The 22,348-nt window shown below is 34.8% G+C and overlaps 1 protein-coding gene across 5 annotated transcripts in view; it reads left to right on the forward strand.

The window, feature by feature from the left end:
• The window catches only part of sns (sticks and stones), a 1,009,476-nt gene that overhangs the window by 959,857 nt on the left and 27,271 nt on the right, over positions 1-22,348 (forward strand). For 2 of the 5 annotated variants that reach the window (XM_067773053.1, XM_067773054.1), the window contains exons 21-22: positions 10,399-10,583; positions 11,906-14,649. In XM_067773053.1, the coding sequence (XP_067629154.1) occupies positions 10,399-10,583; positions 11,906-12,490 (770 nt within the window). In that variant the 3' untranslated portion in view covers positions 12,491-14,649. Of the gene's footprint in view, positions 1-10,398; positions 10,584-11,905; positions 14,652-22,348 lie in introns of those variants that run through there. The other 3 variants (XM_067773057.1, XM_067773055.1, XM_067773056.1) reach the window with 3 other exon arrangements.

Below are 22,348 nucleotides of genomic sequence, written 5' to 3' on the forward strand. Positions count from 1 at the left end.
TTTCACCAAATGTTTACGTGTATAGCATATATTGTTGTCTGAAAAAATCATAGAGACCGGTGGTATATATAATCTCATACAACCGATTGTTCAGATAAGAAACTTTGCGCAATTTCTTCCCCATTTTAACAGCTAGAAGCTTCAAATTTCACCAAATGCTTACGTATATAGCATATATTGTTGTCTGAAAAAATCATAGAGATCGGTGGTGCATTATATTATATACCCCATATAAACTGTATTTTTTTGCTCTTTTTTACGGCTAGAAGCTTCAAAATTCATAACGTTTCATCAAATAGTTACGTTTACGTCATATATTGTTGAAATACGTGATTCGTAGTCATAGTTTTTTCATGCAGACCACAAAAAACCTGAAACTTTGCATCCTCACACAAAGTACCTACCTATTTTTTATTTTATATTTATCTTAAAAATCGCTTAGGTATGTAGATCTGTTTACTAGATATTTCTTATCTTATACATCCGATTATTCGGAGATTACGAACGGGATAAGATTATTGTTCAGCCCCATTCATGAAAGGTATGAAGTCTTCGGCATAGCCAAAGACAGTCCCGTCCTTACTTGTTATTTTTTAAAAAACCCCTCCTAAAGTAGGAGGACGATAATTGGCGCCCAGCGTGTGGGGCACGCGTTGAAAAAAATAAGTATCGTCAAAAGACGAGAAAGAACAAAAAAACACAAAAGTGAAACAACAAAGATTTTTAAAATTAGTATCGTCAAAGGACGAGAAAGAACAAAAAACACAAAAGTAAAACAACAAAAAATGTTTAAAATAAGTATCGTTACGGGACGGGAAACACCAAAAAAAAAACACAAAAGTAAAACAACAAAAAATTGTTTTCAAAACTTTAACTAACTACCATTGTGAATTCATACAAGTAGTTTGAAAACAACATTAACAATAGTAAACAGCTTCAATCACCTGTTGAATCGCTGTTCGATTACTTAAATCATTTAATGTGATGTTCGTGGCATGAAATTTGAAAATCGACAAGAAAAAATACAAGTAAGCAGCTAACAGCGAAATAAGTTTATGGAGAAATAAATTTAATAAGATGTGTAAAAACAAAAAGCAAATTTAAACACCTAATTCTTAAACTATTCGTATCACAACAACAGCAAAACAAACATACAACCATAACATTAAATAAGAGGAAAAAGTAAATGAGACGAGAAGAGCAGTTCAAAAAGGAACAGAGGAAAAATGGAAGCTGTATATAAATTTGATTTTACGGGACCAGTGAGAGCAGCAGTACGGCAGTAAATTACGATTAATTTTTTTTTGCTATTTATTAAAAATTCATTCTTGTACTTACGCTATTGAAAAACAATTACTAAAAATATATAAGTGTGGATTTGTTGATACAAGTATTTAGAAGTATGTCGTTAGAAAGTGAAAATGAAGCCCTAGTGGCTAGGTTAATAGCCGCGACTAACGCTTCATTAAAATTGGAGGAATTGCGCAGGGAAATCGAGGGGATGACTCAGGCTGCTACTATTGCGGAGTACAAGCCTGAGATTATCAGTCAACAAATAAAATACGAGGAGTCTTTAGAGATAATAAAGTCGTTTCCCGAATTCACGGGAAAGCAAAGCAAATATGTTAGTTGGAGGGAATCCGCTAATAACACAATGAGTTTATACGTTAAAGGCAGCCGTAGGTATTTTTCTGCACTAACGATATTGAGAAATAAGGTCACCCAGGAAGCCAATGATTTGTTATCAAATCATGGACAGTGCTTAATTTTGATGCCATTTTGGAGCGATTAGATTTTGCATACGCCGACAAGAGGCCAGCCCACATCATTGAACAAGAGATGAGCATTTGAGACAGGGCTCTAATTCAATAATTGATTATTACAATAAGGTTAACGAGAAATTAACGTTGTTAATAAATAAAACGATCACGACCTATGGTACTGACTGTTCAGTCACTAGGGAACTTAATGCCAAGAATAGGCGAGATGCTTTACGCATATTTATAACCGGACTGAATTGGAATTTATCAAATATCCTGTTTTAATTGTCGCCAAGTGATTTGCCGAACGCTTTGGCAAAGGCCATGGAATTGGAGTCTAATAATATGCGAGCAAATTTTGCTTTACAGTTCGGTAGGCCGACCCATTTTTCGCCTTCTGCAAATAATGGGCAAAATAACTATAACCATAGAAGAAGCTTCAATAATAATCTGAGGTTTGCACAAGAACAGCCTCAAAGAAATTTTAACCAAAGAATTGAAAGAGTGCAACCCCGACCGACCCCAATGGATGTTGATTACAGCATCAGGGTACAAAATCGGCCACAGCTAAAACCTGCTTATAATTACCAAAAGAATAACAGTCAAAGTGGTAATATAGAAAAAAGACCACGTGGAAGCACGCAGCAGACCGTGCAACCGCCCAATAAAACATTACGTGTTAACAATATAAATGAGGATCATTTTTTAGACCAAAATTAGCTTTGCCATACATTTTCTTGCTGACAGAGCAATAGGTAAAAATTTTAAAATCTTAGTTGACACAGGAGCAACTAGCTGTTATATAAAGTCAGGTATTTATAAGAATAGAAATGAATTGGCTATACAAAAAAGAGTTAAAACAATTAATGGCTATTCAGTAATACGTTACTATCACTTTATTACGTATCAATATCCGCTAGCTGCAATTAGCTTTGTTAATGAGGAGATCAGGGTTTTGTTACAAGATGGTGTGGTTCGCCCAAGTAAAAGCCCATACAATTCACCCATCGGAGCACACGGAGCATTTAAAGACGGTTGTTGATACGTTGAAGAAAGCAAATATGAAAATTTCATTGGAAAAATCGAAAGTAGAACTTTTAGGGTATATTGTAGCAAAAAATATTATTAAAACTGATCAGGAAAAGATTCAAGCGATTTCAAGGTATCCATTACCTAAATAGTGATACAACTTCGTAGTTTTCTGGGGATGACAGGTTACTATAGAAAATTTATTAAAGATTATGCAGCGATAGCGAAACCATTGACGAAGCATTTATCAGGGAAAAATAGACATGTGGCACAGCATATGTCTAAAAACATCGAGGTTAGATTAGAACAAGACGCAATTATATCTTTTGAAAGATTAAGGAAATTACTTGCAAACCAAGTCGAACTAACTCAGCCGGATTTTACAAAAAAATTTATATTGGCAACAGATGCCTCAAATGACGCATTGGGAGGAGTATTAAGTCAGGAAGGAAAGCCCATTACTTTCATATCGAAAACATTAATTTCGGCAGAAAGAAATTATGCGACAAACGAAAAGGAGCTTAATGCCATAGTTTGGGCATTGACAACTTTAAGAAATTACCTTTATTGAGTATCAGATTAGGAGGTTCACACAGATCATCAGCCATTATCTTTTTCGGATTCTCCAAGACACCCTAATGTTAAAATGAAATGATGGCACACCATAATCGAAAAATATGCTCCAAAAATAATTTATAATTCAGGTAAAGTGAATATAGTAGCGGATGCATTACCTAGGCCATATTTGAATCAGGTATCTGATGACTCATTAGATCGTGCTACGCAGCATTCTGCAGAAAGCTCAGATGGTATGGAAATTCCGGATACAAAAAACCTTTGAATCAGTTTAAACAGCAGATATTGCTGAGTAAAGGACGTTTTGCCATACATGAGTCAGTGGTAAACTTTGGTAGGACAAGACATCTTATTGAATACGATACTTTGGAAAATTGGATAACAATTTTAATAGAATTTATACAACCAAATTTTGTGACTTCAATTCACTGAAGACCAGAAGATCTCTATGCGATTAAAACTAAATTAAAGGAAACGTTTACAAATAAATTTTTGTATACCAGAAATTTTCCTATAGATGGAACAAACAAGGAGGACCAAGGTGCGATAATGGAACAAACACATAACAGAGCACGCAGAAGTTTTGAGGAAATTATAAAACAAATTTGTACGATGTACTATTGGCCAGAAATGCATAAACAATTCTGAGAATATATTAGAAACCGATATTTGTAATGGAAATAAATATGACAGGCACCCGAAGAAAATACCGATTGGGGAGGCTCCTATACCTAACGAGGAAGGAATACAGGTCCATATGGATATATTTTATGCTCAATCTTTGAAATTTATTACATGTATTGACGTATATTCAAAGTTTTTGGTGATTAAACAAATTGAGGATAAGATTAAGTTGGATGATAAAGTATTAGATATATTACAGAAGTGCGTAAAACGCTGTTTTTAGCATCTTTTGAGTTTACATTTTAATAATAGGAAATTTTTTGGGCAAATCTGCTTACAGTATCTTTGAGAACAACTCTTTCCCCACAAAATCCAATTTCGAACACCTCGATTCAATTTTTTTCCCGAGATATGGTCAAGTCAAGTTGGGGTCTGTTGTCGAAGTCACATATCATGAGGTCAAGCCCTTCAAGTTTTTTTGCTTCGGATCAGGAAGTCATTTCTGACGTATTTTGCGTGCTGAGGCCGAATCCGTCCACAGATTTTATGCTCAATCTTTGAAATTTATTATATGTATTGACGCATATTCAAAGTTTTTGGTGATTAAACAAATTGAGGAAAAGATTAAGTTGGAAGATAGAGTATTAGAGATATTACAGGGTTTTCCTAATGTAAAGATGATAACACTAGATAACACAGGCCTGCAAAAATTGGCTTTTTTTTTGTTTTGGATCAGGAATTTATTTCCGACGTATTTTTGCGCGCTGAATTCAAAACCGTCCTCATATTTGTGCTGGGCCAAGTTTTCGAGATATCCTAAGGGTCAGGTTTTTGAGATATCCTAACCTAAATGTGCGAAAAACGGTGTTTTTAGCATTTTTTGAGTTTACATTTTAATAATAGGAAATTTTTTTGTGCAAATCTGCTTGCAGTATCTGTTAAATTCGATGTTGAATTTTCTATTGTTTTTAGTAATGAAAAACACACTTTATTTAGTAACGTTATCTTAATATATAAAAAACACTTGTCACAACATTTTCGGCCGCGATGGACTCCTAAACTACTGAACCGATTTTGAATTTGTTTTGCACCCCGTGTGTAGTTTGATCTAACTTGAAACAAAGGGTGGGTTATATCTCAGTTTATAGTCGCAGTATTATTTTATTGCAAATTTTTTTATTTGTTTATACGTAATAATAAAATGTTACGTATACGCAATGGTGCACCTATTTTCAGTTGGTATGGATATGTTTGTGAACGTGCTTATTTAACTTTACATACATACATATATATATATATAGGTGGCCCGCGATTTGAGGTATTAAGAAATTTTTTTAATTCAGGAGAGTCTTTAGTTGTTCCATGTGCAATTTTTAATTAAATTATTTCACAATTATGTAATACATTTGGCGAATCGTTTAAATATAGTATAAACAACAACGGTCCTGATTTACTTCCTTGGGGGACGCCATGTCTTACTTCTAACTCATTGGAAACTCTATTGTTAAATCTCACAGTTTAAAATCTTTCACTTAAGTGGTCTTCTAACCACTCATAAACAAATCCAGTGATGTTGTACATATCCCTTAATTTTTTCAGCAACAAATTTCTATTTATTGTTTCATAAGCTCTTTTGTAGTCCAGAAAAACTGCTAAAACGCCTTCACCTCTATCAATAGCTCTAACCCAATTTTCTATAACAAGTTGAAAGCATTTTTATATAATTAAGTATAGATAATAAATGTGGGAGTCTAATAATGTTTGGACAATTTTCTTAATGTATTGTGAGTAAGGTCTTTAAGCAAGTTGATGATTGTGCTATTACGGTATCTGTTTCACCCGTTGTATTCGTCAATCAGATGTGTTACTGTGGTTGGAGTGTTGTTGCATAGGTTACAAGGAGCATATGGAGCCTTGTCAGCAGTGTGTGCCCCATTCTTAAGCGGGTGTATTTATGTATATCTATTCTTGAGCATTCTATCGGATATCTTGGGGCGTATCCGCAAGGGTTTATTCTCTTTTAGAAATGATGATAGATGTTCCATACATGTATGCGTTCATTGAGGTAGTAAGTATTGATCGCTCTTTTTATATCATTTATATTGTATGTTTATTTCAGCAGAATTTGTGCTTTGGTAGCGTATTTTGCAGCTTCGTCGGCTTTATGGTTACCTATTATTCCAATATGGCCTGCAATCCACATTAACTTTAGTTTGTTGGAGTGCGTTATTAATATATCTCTGATTATTGCTATCGTGGAGGTTTCATTAAGAATGTTTTCTATGGCGTTTATATATTTGCCACGTAGAGAACGGTATGTTTGAACAGAGTAAGAGATTCCTTCCGCTACAGCTGTGTAAATTGAGCAGTGGTTTTTTAATTGTGCCAAATTGAATACTTCGAATTTTTGATCGACGACCGCGATATCTGTTCCAGTTTCTGTCTTGGAACCAACAGTATAAACGAAAGACCAGTCCGAGTGGGTGTTGTTGATCTCGGCAAAGTGAGCTAAATATGTTGCTGAAGACGTGGAACTTTTCGGCAGTTGTGCAAGAGATTGGAAAATTTGATTCTTTAGCATCCAAGCGGGCCTAGTAGTGATGTATGTATGTTCGTTTTAGTTTCAGCACTAATTCCATTTCGTGAGCTATTTTGATAATGCGATCCAAATTGAATTGTACGCGTCTAATTTTGTGGGTATGAATATTTCGTGAAAACATCGGTTCTTTTGGCATATATATTTTGGGAATCAGTTTAGCAGTTTGCATTTTAAACTTTTCTTCTATTGTCATTAGACTTGTCTCAATGAGAATGTTTCTTATTGGCGTGGAAAGAAAAGCCCCTATGCTATATCGGGCCGCCGCGTTGTATACTGTCTGCAATATCCATAGGTTTCCTTTTGTGGTATGCCCGTAAATAGGAAGACCGTAGTGTGTGTGTTATATGTAGATACATCCCACTTATAATTATGACTAAAATAAACACCCACAATTTTCAGACTTTCTACATAGTTTAGTGAGTGAGTCCGTATGTATAGATTATCAGGATTGCAAGTTTATTTACGACAGATATGGAGGACTTTACTTTTCACAAACGATATTTGGATCTGTTTATATTACCCCAAACCAGGACGTCTTCCATCAAAGCTTATTTCCAAAGTATGTATGTATGTATTCTGTTTTAAACTTTAAAACTTTTGTAATTTTTATTTGTTACTTTTATCATCACTGGGTGTGTACATTTCATACTTATATAATTTTAATAAAACAATATAATAATAACAATGTAAATAAGTGTTATGTTTAAAGACACTGAAAATGTCTGAAAGTGATCACCGAAAAATGTCATAATTTATTTTTAAGCAACAAAGATATTATTTGATAGCTGTCGATAATACAAAGAAATGCTCGTCTTCGATTTTTCCACAAAATACTGTATCCTTAATTATCGCCATTTGAATTTTCTTTGTCCTTTTTCTTAAGATTTTTTAAGAAATAATGAGCTTAACACCGATAAATGATAATTTTTATTCAATTATTATTTTGGTTTTATTAGGAAAAACTGAAAAGAATGAAACATTTACTGGCATATTGCGATGGTACTATTTCGAAAGCCGCCACGTCATCATCGTCAGGCAATTTCGTAATGTTTATTTATTTCAACAGGTTTTACCGGGAATCGAACCACGGTCAAACTGCTGAAATCACAATCGCCTTACCATTGGGCTGTTGTGCGGTATTTGCTTTCTTGGCTTATTTCAGTTTTATCCCATTTATACGCTCTCGCACAATTTTAGACATTCTGTCTCTATATTAATTTGTACTAGGCGTGCCTTTTGTTATTGGTATTGTACCACTCCTCTTCACTGCAGAAGATTGTTTGTGTATTATATTTAAACTCGTGCTCAGTTTATATAGTTATATGTTTGTATGTTTAATGGTGTGTTCAATTTTACTTAAGATTTTTTAAGAATTAATGAGCTTAACACCTTTAAATGATAATTGTTATTCTATTAGTATTTTGGTTTTATTGTGAAAAACTGAAAAGAAGGAAACATTTACTGGCAATAAAACCAAAATGATAATTGAATAACAAGTTCATTATTCTTAAAAAATCTCAAGTAAAAGTGAACACACCATTAAACATACAAAAATTGTCCTTTTTCTTTTAAAGTTGAATAGCAGCCTATCCACCGATTTTGACAATTCGGTAAAAGTTTATGTAGTTGAGGGGTCGATTGCTAATACGCTACCAAAAATATCCAGGGAGGTGTCAAGCGACGCGTATTGACCTCAGTATTAATAATCCGAAGGCAGAAAGAAAAATTTTAACTCGTTCAAAAGATATTAAACAAAAACAATGACCCGCGGGTCCCTCCAAAACCGGGGTTGGTATCCATAGTATTTTTGCGCAGAACAGCTTTTTGCATTGGCGGCCTTCGTCCGCGCTTACAAAAAATTACCCTGGGTGGTTCCAACACCGGTTTGGAGACCAAAACTATATCCGCGCAAAACACTTATGTTTACAATTTTTTTGTGGGTACACAACATTACAACAACCATATGAAAATAGCCAACTTCAACTTCAAATATCTCCCGACAGAGATACAGCCTACGGATTATTGTTGTCGAGGTCAATATGCGTCTTTTGACAGCTCTCTCGATATTTTTGGTAGCGTATTAGGAGTCGACCCCTCAACTAGACTTTTATCGACAATTCAAACAGCAATTTGCTTGTAATTAAAAACTCTTTAAGATCACATTTTTTATAAAAAATAAATAAATAAATGTAAGGTGCGATAACCTCCGAAGAGATTTAAGGCCGAGCTTCTCTTCCAATTTGCGTCGTGCTCCTTTTTTAATTTTTTCTACAAATTGGCGGGACGGGACCTATTTGTTTTATGCCGACTCCGAACGGCATCTGCGAGGCAGATGAGTTTCCTCTGAGAGCTTTTCATTGCAGAAATACACTCGGAGTGCTTGTCAAACACTGCCGAGGGGCAACCCCGCTTAGAAAAATGTTCCTCTAATTGAAAAACCTTATTTCTAAAATTTTGATGTTGCTTTGCTCGGGGTGTGAACCCAGGGCATTCGGTGTGATAGGCGGAGCACGCTACCATCACTCCACGGTGGCCGCCATTTTTTATTTCTGTAAAATAAATTTCTACTTTTAAAATTGTTGCAAAAACCGTGCAAAGAAGAATTATTCTGGGGCACATTTTTGCACGCAAGGAAGACTACATACGCAAAATTTTACTCTGTATGATATTCCGTTGAGACAAAAATGGCCCGCAGTATTGATGCTACATATTTTCCTTTCCACGCCTTGATTTTCCATACAAAATTTTATTTTTCAAATACTTTAAGTATTGAACATTTGAATATTTGTTTTCTTTGGATATTTCATTTCTGTTCTGTAAAGTACTTATTGAAAAATAAAATCCCCCCTACATCCGCGCCTGCCGCTTTCTGTTGAAACAAACATCCAATTCGTTCCATTTGGACCAGGCGTTCCTTAGTTATGGCGTGGAACTTCAATCTTGTCCTTAAAATATGAAAGTCCGAATTTGCTTATATTTTTTTATTCATAAAATGAAAGTCCGGATTTAGTAGTTTCTAAAAAATTAAAAGCCTGGAAATAATTTTTGCTGACGGGATTTTATTATAAAAGGTATAAGAGTATCGGTTACTGCCTTTATATTTTAGCATTTATCCGAAAAAATAATAACAAGGAATGCGACTACAAAATATTTAGCTTCAATGTGTTCTAGCGAGGAGAAATAAGTGGATAAATCTCAGAAACGCATTCCGGTTATTAAGGCAACTTTTTTAGAATGTTTTTAAAACTAAAGTTTAATGCTTCAATAAGTTAGTATTTTTAAAGAACAAACTTCGTTCAAGTATCAAAAAATTCTGCTTTAGAGTACATATATCATTCATGTCAAATGAAATATGTCAAACCCAAAAAGAATTAGGATGTTACAGGATATTTATCAATAGTTTGATAATTGTTTCTAGCATCTTGAGGCACTAATGAAACTAGTTTCCTAGATATGAAACGTGACACTCTATGAAACTTAACACTAATGTGTTAATAGGAAACCATACTGCCGTACTCTCGTTTTGAAAAGGCGAATTTATATATGAAAAAATAATTTTAAAATGGGAACTAGACATAAAGTTATAGTGGTTTTAAACTCACACTTTGCAATACCTACACATATTTTCCATAAACACTAATGAAAAATGTAAGTATCTACAAAATGGTTGACTTAATTCAAGAAGGCCATATGACTGCTAACTGTGCCTTACGGGTTGTAACACTCAAATAAGTTAAATACCTTTAGAGTAAGAGCACCTAAAACACTTCGTTTAATTCTGGCATAAACATATTTTTTTGTTTCTTATAGTAAATGCTCGTACTCTACCACATCCGCGACACAATAATATTACAAATATAATGGAACACCGGGCACATGATGATCAGATTCTTATTAACAAAGGTGTTTATATTCCGTCCCCTTCACCAGCACTTCCACAAGACGGTTCATATTATAACATGAACAGCGACAGATATCTCTCTTATCCTCCTATGGTGAGTATTTGTTTAATAATTTTAATAGATTAATGCATTCAGCAATTAAATTGATTTGAGTACGTGTTCAAAGTCGATACTAATGGAGTTTTCAGACAATGTAGGGTTTTGTGAGCTCGAGGCCTTGCTTTGAATAAAATACTATGTTAATATTCATACATTCATTTGGTCGATACTTCGACTTCAATCTGAAGTAATTCTCAAGACTTTTTTTTATAAAAACACAACATGAAAAGATAATAAACAGAAATATATTAATTATATCTCATACATACATACATTTATAACACTAGATCGACTTACTTGCATGGAAATGCCTGATCGACTAATCAGGTGTTCTAACAAAATAATAGGAAGAAGGTGGAAAAAGGAAAGTAAACAATTAGAGTACCGCAAGTATAAACAAATTTTAAGGAACCGTAAAAGTAAATAAAATTACACAACAACAATCATACACAGAGAATTTTTAAGAATAACAAGACAAAATGCAACAAAGCAAAAAGTGCATAATATTTTGGAGAAGCTCCATATTATGAACACACAGGGCAAATCACATAAGGTTCACCGAGAGAGCGCCACAGCCCAGCAAATATCCCGCTGCGAACAAGATTTAGGACAACAACTAATGAAAGGGGGGGATGATAGTATGCACATTTTGCTTTGTTGCATTTTGTCTTGTTATTCTTAAAAATTCTCTGTGTATCATTGTTGTTGTGTAATTTAGTTTACTTATACGATTCCTTAAAATTTGTTTATACTTGTGGTACTCTAATTGTTTACTTTCCTTTTTCCACCTTCTTCCTATTATTTTGTTAGAACACCTGATTAGTCGATCAGGCATTTCCATGCAAGTAAGTCGATCTAGTGTTATAAATGTATTTATGTATGTGATGTAATTAATATATTTCTGTTTACTATCTTTCATGTTGTGTTTTTATATAAAAAAGTCTTGAAAATGACTTCAGATTGAAGTCGAAATATCGACCAAATAAATGTATGAATATTAACATAGTATTTTATTCAAAGCAAGGCCTCGAGCTCACAAAACATTTTTTAAATAAACAAGGCCATTAAAAATTATGTTTTCCGACAATTTAATTTTAATATCCAGGCGATCAACCCGATAGAAGTAAAATGCTTGACAAAGTAGCAAAAGTATTTACATTAGCACTTTTGGAAAATACCATTAAAACGCTCATATTAGAGCTCGGTATTAAAAGCCCTCCAAATGTGGTTTGTAGGGTGCAAATAACAAATATTTTGACCATATGTATAAACCAATAAGAAAATTAATGGGAATTCTACTGTATTTTATTTCATAGGACTATCCTCCTCAATTAGACTTTACTGTGCCTCCACTGCCAATGGCACATCTTCAACCTATATCGCAGGCATCTATTATTAGTGGTAATTCAATGATTGGATCAGTAGGTAGGGGTAGTGGGACCCTTCGTCGTGGAATTATGCGTGGCGTTGTACCACCGCCCGACGTTACTCAGCTTACAAACACCAGCATGGTTGGTACAAGCAACATTCAAATGCTGCACGAACTACATCAAATCAATATATCTAACAATTCGTGCTCAACTCAGACCACAAGCATAACGGGTAATGGTAGCATGATGTCGACAATTCCAAGTAGTACCTCTAAACAGCCGCATGGCATTCTTAAGGATCCAAATAGGACTAAACCTCAACAACAACTATTGAGTGCAAACTTAGTGGGTGTGGGCGTGCCCACTGCCACAGGAAGCCTTCAAATTCTAAATATTCCCACGTCTGCGGGCATCAGTGGAAATCTACTAATGACCACTAGTGGAGCTTATGATCCGGCAAATTTAAGCACTTTTAATGGAACAAGTGGTGCGACGCTGGCTTACACTGATGCGGATGGTCACTTAGTATAGCTGTAGGAGAGCATGGGACCAATGATGGATAATACAGCCGTTGTTAACACCATTTCGGAGCCCGTTGTTAGTGACATCAACCATAACAATAGTACACGCTACTAACAAACAAATAATACTCGTACAATTGCACAAGTCAAAGTGAGAGATTATTGAAGAAAATAGATAATTTAGACAAGAGAAAAAAGATACTGATCTATCAATTAAGGTTATATTTAAATTGAAAGTTAATTATTAACGTAAGTCTGAAATTCGAGAAAGAAAGTAATGATTGTATCTTATAGTTTAATTTGACTTTAATACTTTTACAAAAGTACTTTAAAAATTTTCAAGGACTCCGAAAGTAATCAAGTCCTGCTCCTGGTGAGTAATCGAAATATTCTAGAGAAATTTCGTCTTAACAACAATTTTGTCCAGGATTTAATGAGCTTCGGAGAACGTAATGTAGAAACAAAAAAGTTTTGTTAGTTGATAAATTGATTTGTTGTAAGCCTTGGTTTAAATAATGATCTGAACAGAGCTTAGATAAAGGTGTGGTTATATTATAAACATATTATAAAATACAGTCACTATTTTCTACTTTTCTCTGCAGAATGTTAATGGTGATTTGTTTGACCAATTTTTATCCTCAAAATTAAGTCCACCATGTAATTCTTTAAAAGAGCTAAAAACAACGTGATTGCTTTTGAATTGTCACAAGTATGACCCAAGTAATTATTACAAGGATTGTGCATCAATAAATTCACCAAAAGAAACGATTCCATTTCGGTTCTTTGAGAAGCAAAATGATTTCGTTTCGCTGACAATTGGTTTCAATTGCTAACGTTAAAAATATTAGTAAACACTCGCCTCTAACTTTAACTTCACATACACAGTCGAATGTTTGCTATGGGTACGCTGGCACACTTCGTGATAAGGTTTAACGTTTCATCATTAATGATATCTTTTCATTTCGGTTAAATACGAAATTAAATTGATTTTGATAAGTGCTGTAACAAAGGAAACGATTACAATTTCTTGATTTCTTAAAAACTACTAAAAAATTCGAAAATCCATGCAAACCGGTCGCAGAAGTACTTCCTTGCCCAATGGACAAATCCTCTAAATGAACTGCAAGGAAACCAGCAGTTTCAACGAGCTTTGTACCACAGATAAGGTGCTCTATAATAACACTTCAGTTGCAAAAAAAACTCCGTGCTTTATACTCTTATATGTACAAGGAAATTTTGGGAATGTATTCTCCTGGCGTAATTCGACAAGGAACCTTCGTGAATCTGCACGGATGAGATTTAAGACCGGCTTTTGATACAGACCGTCCTTAGGACCAAACCCTTTTTTCCAGCTATGCCATTCAGAAAAATCAAAATTTTAAGTCTTTCGTTCTTCTTCATAATATTCCATTAGACGGTCAAGGCAAGACGGTAGTGTTGAAGAGCGAGACTAAACTATACCGCGTACACATTTTAATTGATTTAAAAAAAAAATAACATTAAAAACCCATGTCTGGTTTTGAGTAGTTTACAGTTATTGAATTATATGATTGTTTGGGGGTACTTGTCGAATACATACAAACACACAACAAATTTAAAATGGCGTACTAAATTATTTTAAACAACAAACGAATACTTTGCCAAAAGCAGACTGGAGTTTAGAAACATTTTGTTTCATTTAAAGAACAAAAATAACATATTAAATATGTACTGTATGGTAGTACATTCGTGCGTACATATAAGTAAAAATGCTGTAAAAATTTGTATGGCTTATAAATAGTTTATACTTAAAAACAATAATTGAACAGAACAAAATAAAATCTGGGAAGAATCATGTTAATTAATAATTAAGAGATTTACATATTAAGAATCCGTTCAGTAGAAGTAATTTCATTAAAATGTATGAAGTACATTCGTGAACTCTTAAATTTATAATTAAGCCGTTATATTCATGAACTTATCATATACTGAAACGAATGTCTAATCATACAAACTTTTATACACTTATATAGTACATGCATTCATAAATACATAATACATATACAGTCATTCATGATACATATAGATATGTACATTAACAATATGAAACTACCTAAAGTTCAAGTTTATTTAAATTTTAAGGTTTATTAATACAGTCAATTCGCACTTGAGTTTAGACTGAATAACATATATACACACTTACATACTTGCGTCATATGTATATCTATGAAGGCATATATGTATGTAATACTCCTATATTGCTAATAGAAAATGATGTTGTTGTTGTTCTTTTTGTAGCGATAAGGTTGCTCCCCGATGGCTTTGGGGAGTGTTATCGATGTGATGGTCCTTTGCCGGATACAGATCCGGTACGCTCCGGTACCACAGCACCATTAAGGTGCTAGCCCGACCATCTCGGGAACGATTTATGTGGCCACATTAAACCTTCAGGCCATCCCATCCCTCCCCACCCCCAAGTTCCATGAGGAGCTTGGGGTCACCAGAGCCTCGTCTGTTAGTGAAACAGGATTCGCCGCGGATAGGTGAGGTTGACAATTGGGTTTGGAGAAGCTATATATTGCGCTGGCAACCTGAAGGGTTTCGCTACACACCCCTTGAATCTGGTATTTAGTCGCCTCTTACGACAGGAATACCTACCGCGGGTATATTCTGACCCCCTTACCCGCTGGGGGAATAGAAAATGCTCGCAATATGTTTTGAATTCGAAATCAAAACAAGATAGACTATAAAATTTTTGTGATTGTAGCAGCATAAGTGTGATAAGAAAACATTTAAATTTAGGTACATTCGATTATTGAATACAAAAACAAAAACATTTAAGCGGCAATATATCGGCACCCTGATGTTTGGGAATGTACCTAGCCTTTTGTAGCAATATAGGAGTATTACATATGTGACCCGGCCTATGAAAAGGTGGCTTATGACTCAAAAAAGAAACAGCTATTAAAGATAAAGAACGCATTTCTTCAGTTTCTTAGTAGTTTTTCTTTTGAATTATTTTTTTTTGAGTCATAAGCTACGTTTTCATAGGCCGGGTCACATACATATGTATATGTATGAAGGCTTATATATACACATAATTAAATTCAAACATGCATACATATGTATACATACTCGTAAAATCAACATATGTACATACTAAGGCCGGCTTTTCAGTGGCACTTCGGCCGCGTAAGCTGACATGAGCAGCAAAATTTATGTTATCGAAAAAAGCGGCAAGGTTAAACTCTAGTCAAATTTAACAGGAGTTCAAAATCGCACTGGAAAACCCGGATTTAAAAACAAAATCTTTGTTTGACATACATACATACATACATATGAATATTAGAGTGGTCTTAAAAATTTGTACCGCCCCACAGGTAGATTACACCAGCGTACGGCGTAGCACATTCCCATTGAAAGTTGTAAATATGCTGTTTTATTTATAGTGTATTTATAACAAAAATATGAAAGAGGACAATAATTTTTGGAAATGGGCGTGGCCCTTCCTATTTTTCAATCAAGCATTGTCCAACGTTTCAGGAGACCAATTGACGTATCAAGTAAAAATCCGCCCACATTGGTTAAGCACCACGCCTATTTTATAAACTTAACTTTTTTTTAATAAAGGATCATATACCAAAGTAAAAGGTGTTATATTTGCCAAAAATATCTTCATAACAATCGTATTTTACTTTCAAATTCAAGAAATTTAAGAAACTAAAATATTTGAAATATGTAGGTTTTTCACCACTCCTCCTTAGACCATTCATTATTCTGCGTTTCGATAGCCAATATTGGAAGAAGAATTGAACTATTGTGAAGAAAGTCTATGTCCTTATTTTTTTATAAATATGACATATTCTAATAAAATCGGCAAAAGTTATTTAATGAACACCCCCTTTTGACAACACTGAGTGTCAAAAAACTGAAACTAAATGAACTGTATGACACCGCTTAACCTTTAAACGGTTATGGCTGTCCAACAAGGCGCGCCATTTACTTCTTTGCTCAGCCAAATGGCGCCAATTGGTCACATCAAGGGAGTTTATATCGTTTTTTCCACCTGTTATTTCCAGCGGAGTGGGGGCCGCAACTCTTTCTCAGCTTTTATAGGCGGGTTCCGATAAAAATATTTTCTTGGTCGGAGAATCATCTTTCATTCGCATAACATGGCGAGCGTAGCCACTGCATTATAATTCACTGGACTATGTTGATGTCTGCGAAAGCTCGTACAGTTCATCAATAAATCTTCTTCGGTACACGCCATCGCCAAAGCGTAGAGGTCCATAAATCTTTCGAAGAACTTTTCTCTCGAGAACTCCCAGAGCCGCTTCATCTGATGTTCTCATGGTCCATGTTCCGCGCCGTATAGCAGGACGGGTACGATAAGTGACTTGTAGAGTATGATTTTCGTTTGCCGAGAGGGGACTTTCTTTTTCAGTTGTCTACCTAGTCCAAAGTAGCATTTATTGGCAACAGTGACTCGTCGCTGGGTTTCAGAGCTGATGTTGTTGCTTGTGTTAATGCTGGTTCCTAAATAAACGAAGTCTTTTACTATTTTGAAGTTATGGCTGACTCTTTGCTCGATGTCAGCAGGTACTTCCTTTTGTCCTTATTCGCCATCAAACTCATTAATTTTTTAATTTCTTGTCTTGAGTTTGGCAACGCTGCCTTTAATATATTAAACTTTTTCAAACATAGATGTCGCTGTTTGACCTTTATACACATGTTTTAAATGAAACACAGCAGCGATATCTGCCTATTACAACTCATTTGTACAAAAATATCACGGCGTCTGTTTCTCCAATCTCCCAATGATGTGAGAATTGAGCGGGATACAGAGCTAGAAAACTCACTAGATGATGGCTAATATGTGTGAAGTGGAGTGATATAAAGTTTATTATTTGAATAAACGGGAGAAATTAATATGGAAATAACGAACGAGTTTTCTAGGTACTTATGGGACCTGCCAAACAGCTCTTTTATTTTAATTTTTTGATTTGATTATTGATTTTGGCCGTCTATTATATGAAGTATTCCTCTTTGTACAGGAAATAAGTGTAACAAGATTTTCTACAGTAGGTCAATTCTTCTTCATTGGTTAAAAGAGGTTGCCACACCCATTTAAAAATGTTAAAGTTACGTCAAACGGTCTTCGAGTTATGGCTTCAGAAACGGTACCCAATGCATGATCAAATAAGAGGCGCTGCAACGCCTGTTTCCAAAAATGTGTGCCAATAATTTAATTGTTATAAATACACTTTAGGAGATAAATAGCATATTGAGAACTTTTTATAAGGTTTTGTCGGGCATGGCTCGATTCTAGACATTTTTAATGAGCATGTGCCACGCCTTAACTTAAAGTTATCTGCCCAAGAGTGCGGCATAAGCCTGCAGTCTGAATTATTATTGCAGCTGAGTAGATAACTTTGTTTTCTTAAGACTGTATGTTTGCTAATTCAAGTTCATTGCCAATTTGTTTTCTTAGGGCAAGGCTTTTTTCAGTTTGCAGCTGAGATCAGATTATTAAAGCCAATATTGTTTACAGTTACGGTTAGGTTGATGTGTGGAGGCTGTCAATAACTTTTATATTTACAAGTTTTTATTGCAAAATTCATATTTCCGAAATGTCTCGAAAAGTTCGTAAGCCACGCAATCTTAAGAAGTCCAGTGAGCGTGGACGTGAAGGATGAGCCTTGAAATATCTGGAAAATCAAAGTATTCCGTTTGAACACTTTTGCACATCACTTGAGTCCAAATTAGATTTTCACATACGTTGGAATTGCGTACGCACATATGTATTTGAGTATGTGTTTGTAAAATACATAAATATGTGCATTCACTATTTTTAATTACTTTTAAACATATCATTTCAAAAGATATTTTAAAGTTTCAATTGTTGCGAAAATCGGAGTAATAACAACGATCTTTGACAGTAGAAAAAACCCTCACGTTCGCAAGGAGGTGTATAGAGGGCTTTATTTGAATAATGGTTTAATTTACTAGATTTCCATTATCTCGAGGCGATTGCGAAGTTGAGTGAGTTGGGACTTTGTTCATATAAGACCTCGTTCCCGGACATTGTGAATAGTATTTTCTGAAATCGTTATGATTTGATTTTTAACTTTTAAGGCAAATGGAACGACCATTATTTATTGTTATCCTCTTCCTTTTTATTCATCGCCTTTAAAATGTTTATATCTCGGTAAATATGGAATGGAAAATATCGAAATTGTAATGGTATATAAAAAAAACGTTGAATTGATTACAGACATTTTGGTTGAGACAAACAATATTTATTAACCACGGTAACTATTAACTTACTAGGAATTTTACAATTAATGAGATAACAAACGTCTCCTTCTTATAAAAACAAAAAGTAACGTGGTCATTATCTGCAAAGAATAAAGCAACCACTCGTGAAATAATTTTTCAGTGCCCGTTATCTAATAAAAAACTATGAGCATTTATTCATGAAGAACCTCATCCGGAATGCAGCGCAGATCAACCGGGAACAAGTGCATGTGTTTTTACTATTTTATCTAAGAAGCTTTTCAATCATTGGTACTAATGAATACAATTTCCAAACTCCATGAAATGAAAATCCTAAAAACTGTCCTCATTTTATTTTCCAAAAAAAGTTAAATAAAAATATAAGTACATGGCATTTACCGTCAGATTAAGATTCTGCAACAAATATTTGAAATTCGCTGCTTCGGTGTTTAGTGTTTTGATCTGCATAGGTATTTTACAAAAAAAATGCACTTTTACATTTCAAAATCATTATCAGAATGTATCAGTTGAGATTGAATTTGGTACACTTCGCAGGCAATATAAATTGTGTTCATTGTAAAACTGAAAAAAGTTTTATTTTTCAATATCCGATTTTCTCAGAAAATACATATTATGTATGTTTTAGGACTATTAAAATAAAAAATTAATAAATGTAAGGTGCGATAAAATTCCAAAGAGATTTTAGGCCGAGCTTCTCTTCCGATTTGTGTCGTGCTCCTTTTAATGTTTCCTACAAATTGGCGGGACGAGACCTACATGTTTTATGCCGACTCCGAACGGCATCTGCAAGGCATATGAGTTTTCCCTGAGAGTACTTGCCAAACACTACCGAGGGGCGACCCCGCTGAGACAAATTTGCTTCTAATTGAAAAACCCTTTTTTCTAAAATTTTTATGTTGCTTTGCCTGTGGCGTGAATCCAGGATCATCGTTGTGTTAGGTGGAGCACGTTACCATCAGACCACGGCGGCCCTTTTAGGACTAGTATATAACATTAAATTGGCAAAAGATGGATATTGACATGGTTTTCGAGCGCAATTAGATGATTTTATGTTTTATTGTTTTTCTGTTAATTCTTTACGTAAGCTTTTACACATTTTCTATTAAATTTTAAAAAAATTTTGGCTTTAAGCTTAGGTTAGAGTGGCAACCGGTGTGATCACCAGTGCACTTAGGCCCATTAAGCTCCCGTTGTGATACCACGTCGATCTCTCCCCTACTCAAACCAACAGGGTGATTCAGCAAACGTCAGGAATTTCTTAGGTTACAACTTAGTCAGATCACAAAGATCGTCAAAGATGGGAGATCCCAGAAATTTCTTCGTCTTGTGTCAAAGCGCAGGACAATCGCACAGAACATTCTTGAATGTTTCTCTCTTCCTCCTTTGCAGCTTCTGCAGTAATAATTAAGGGGAGCACTCAGCCGTTGTGCATGCCTCCCGATTGCAATATGGCGGTTATAAGTTCAACCACCAGAGATATGTCCCTCTTCCAAGAAGAAGAAGACTTCTCGTGCGTCTCGCGTCCCATTCAGGCTACACGATCTTAGAGTGGTAGCAGAATTCAAGATTGCTCCATCTCACACTCGCTTCCCTAAGGAAAATCCCGCTTTAGGCTTATTTGGGTTAAAATTTTTCACCTGCCATCATTCCTATAAACATTATAACTTTACTGACTTGTATATATGTATATATTTTTTCTATTTGCGGCTTGTAATTGATTTTAATGAAGAAAATTACAAACAAAATATTATTCATATTCGTAAACAAATATTGGTTCACTTCATCGTTTCTCATAACACGAATTCCCCTTTTTGTATAAAAACTTTTTCATTTCATGTCTCTAAAGAACGAAGAATTCAGCCCACTAATCTGAAAGAAGGAAAAGTTAACAGCTTAGATTAGGGATCCCCAGCCAGGCTGCCCACAGCCAGCGTCCTGGGCGACGTCGTGACCGCTAAAGTGCTTGGCAAGGGATGGGGAGCGGTAGGAATGTAGCCACGTATACATGTCGACCACTACATACACATATGACGGTAAATATGTAAACATGTTTATAAACAAAATAAACGAAAAGAGAGCGCAATATGGGACTAAAATTATTTTTTATTTAAACTTCTTTCCTTCAAGTTTCTCCAAGGTACAAAAAACATAAATTTCAGCATCAACTGTATACATATATAAATATTTTTTTTTGGTATTTAGCGGCAGGATTTATTTGAAATAACTGCGTCAATATCAGGTTGTATATTTTTTACAGTGGCGGGGCGCAATAAGCCCCTCAAATTTTTATCTTAAAGCTGATTTCTTAAACGTGTCTTATTGAGTTTCATTGTAGAGAAAAATTGTTAACACGAATATGTACTTCCAAACATAGCAATAATTTTTGCTGCAAATGCACGTATTTTTTCATACTTCTGTGGGCAAAGATTTTTGTAGAAATTTATTATGTCTGATTCTTTATATACTGCTATCAAAGGCGTGTCAAATTGGAGATCAATTAGCTCCATTTGCATATGTGAAGGTGCATTAAAAGCATCAACAGTGAAAGGAGAAGTGAACATCTCAAACTGAAGCTTCAGTGGTGCTAGCTCGGCGAATCGTTCAGAGAATTCTTTTTCCAATTCCGAAATTAGCTTGGTATATTTTTCAAAATCTATAGTCTGAGATTTTGATAGACTCCGAAGGCAAGGGAAAAACGAAAAATTTTGCTCTGAAATTTGCCGACTCCACAATACTAACTTTTTCTTAAAACTATCAATTGCATCACTCATTTCGATAATAAGACGATTTCGTCCAAGCAAAGTCATGTTCAAGCTGTTCAAATGCTCCGTAATATCCGTCAAAAAGGCCAAGTCCATTATACATTCGTTATCTAAAAGTTCGGGGAAATAGCAATTGTTTATGCTCCTAAGAAATAGCGAAATTGAGACATTAACGCCCCGATTCTAGTGTGGTAACAACATTCTTCACCACGGTAACGAAATCATGTGGAAACTTTTACACCCTTTTGGTATTCTATCCGCGAAAGTAGCCGGATAATTTTTTACCCACAAAAGTAGGTGGTTACATCGAAATAACCAAACAACAGCTGTTCTTTAGAAAAACGCAAAACTGAAAAATAAAGAATTGTAAGCGCAAATAAGTAAAGATAATAGTACACATCGTCTCGTTTATTCGTTAACCTCGTATCTACGAGTGACACATTTTCGGTAAAGCTTTGGCGGAACCATACAAGGTGGCAGCATTGTGACATACCTACAAACATAAATAAAAATTTCATGTACTTTGTTTTTGTAAATTCGATAGACGAATGTCAAAATCGTACTGCGCCGGAAGTTGATGTATCAAATCAAATAAAAGAGTTTATATTCAGCTGTCGCATGCTGCCACTTTGTATCGTTCCGCCATGGATAAAGCGAAGAAAACCAACTTTTAAATTTCACCACAAACATTGGTGAGTTTTTCGGTGATGACAGCGTTACCACTTTGGCCAGAATCGCGAATAAAAGAATTGGTAACGATTTTCGGCTACATAATGTTCTGGGTACTATTTTACCGGTAACGCTCAGAATCGGCCCGTAAGAAACTTTTA

Source organism: Eurosta solidaginis, chromosome 3 (genome assembly GCF_040869045.1).
Source record: "Eurosta solidaginis isolate ZX-2024a chromosome 3, ASM4086904v1, whole genome shotgun sequence".
Lineage (NCBI taxonomy): Eukaryota > Metazoa > Arthropoda > Insecta > Diptera > Tephritidae > Eurosta > Eurosta solidaginis.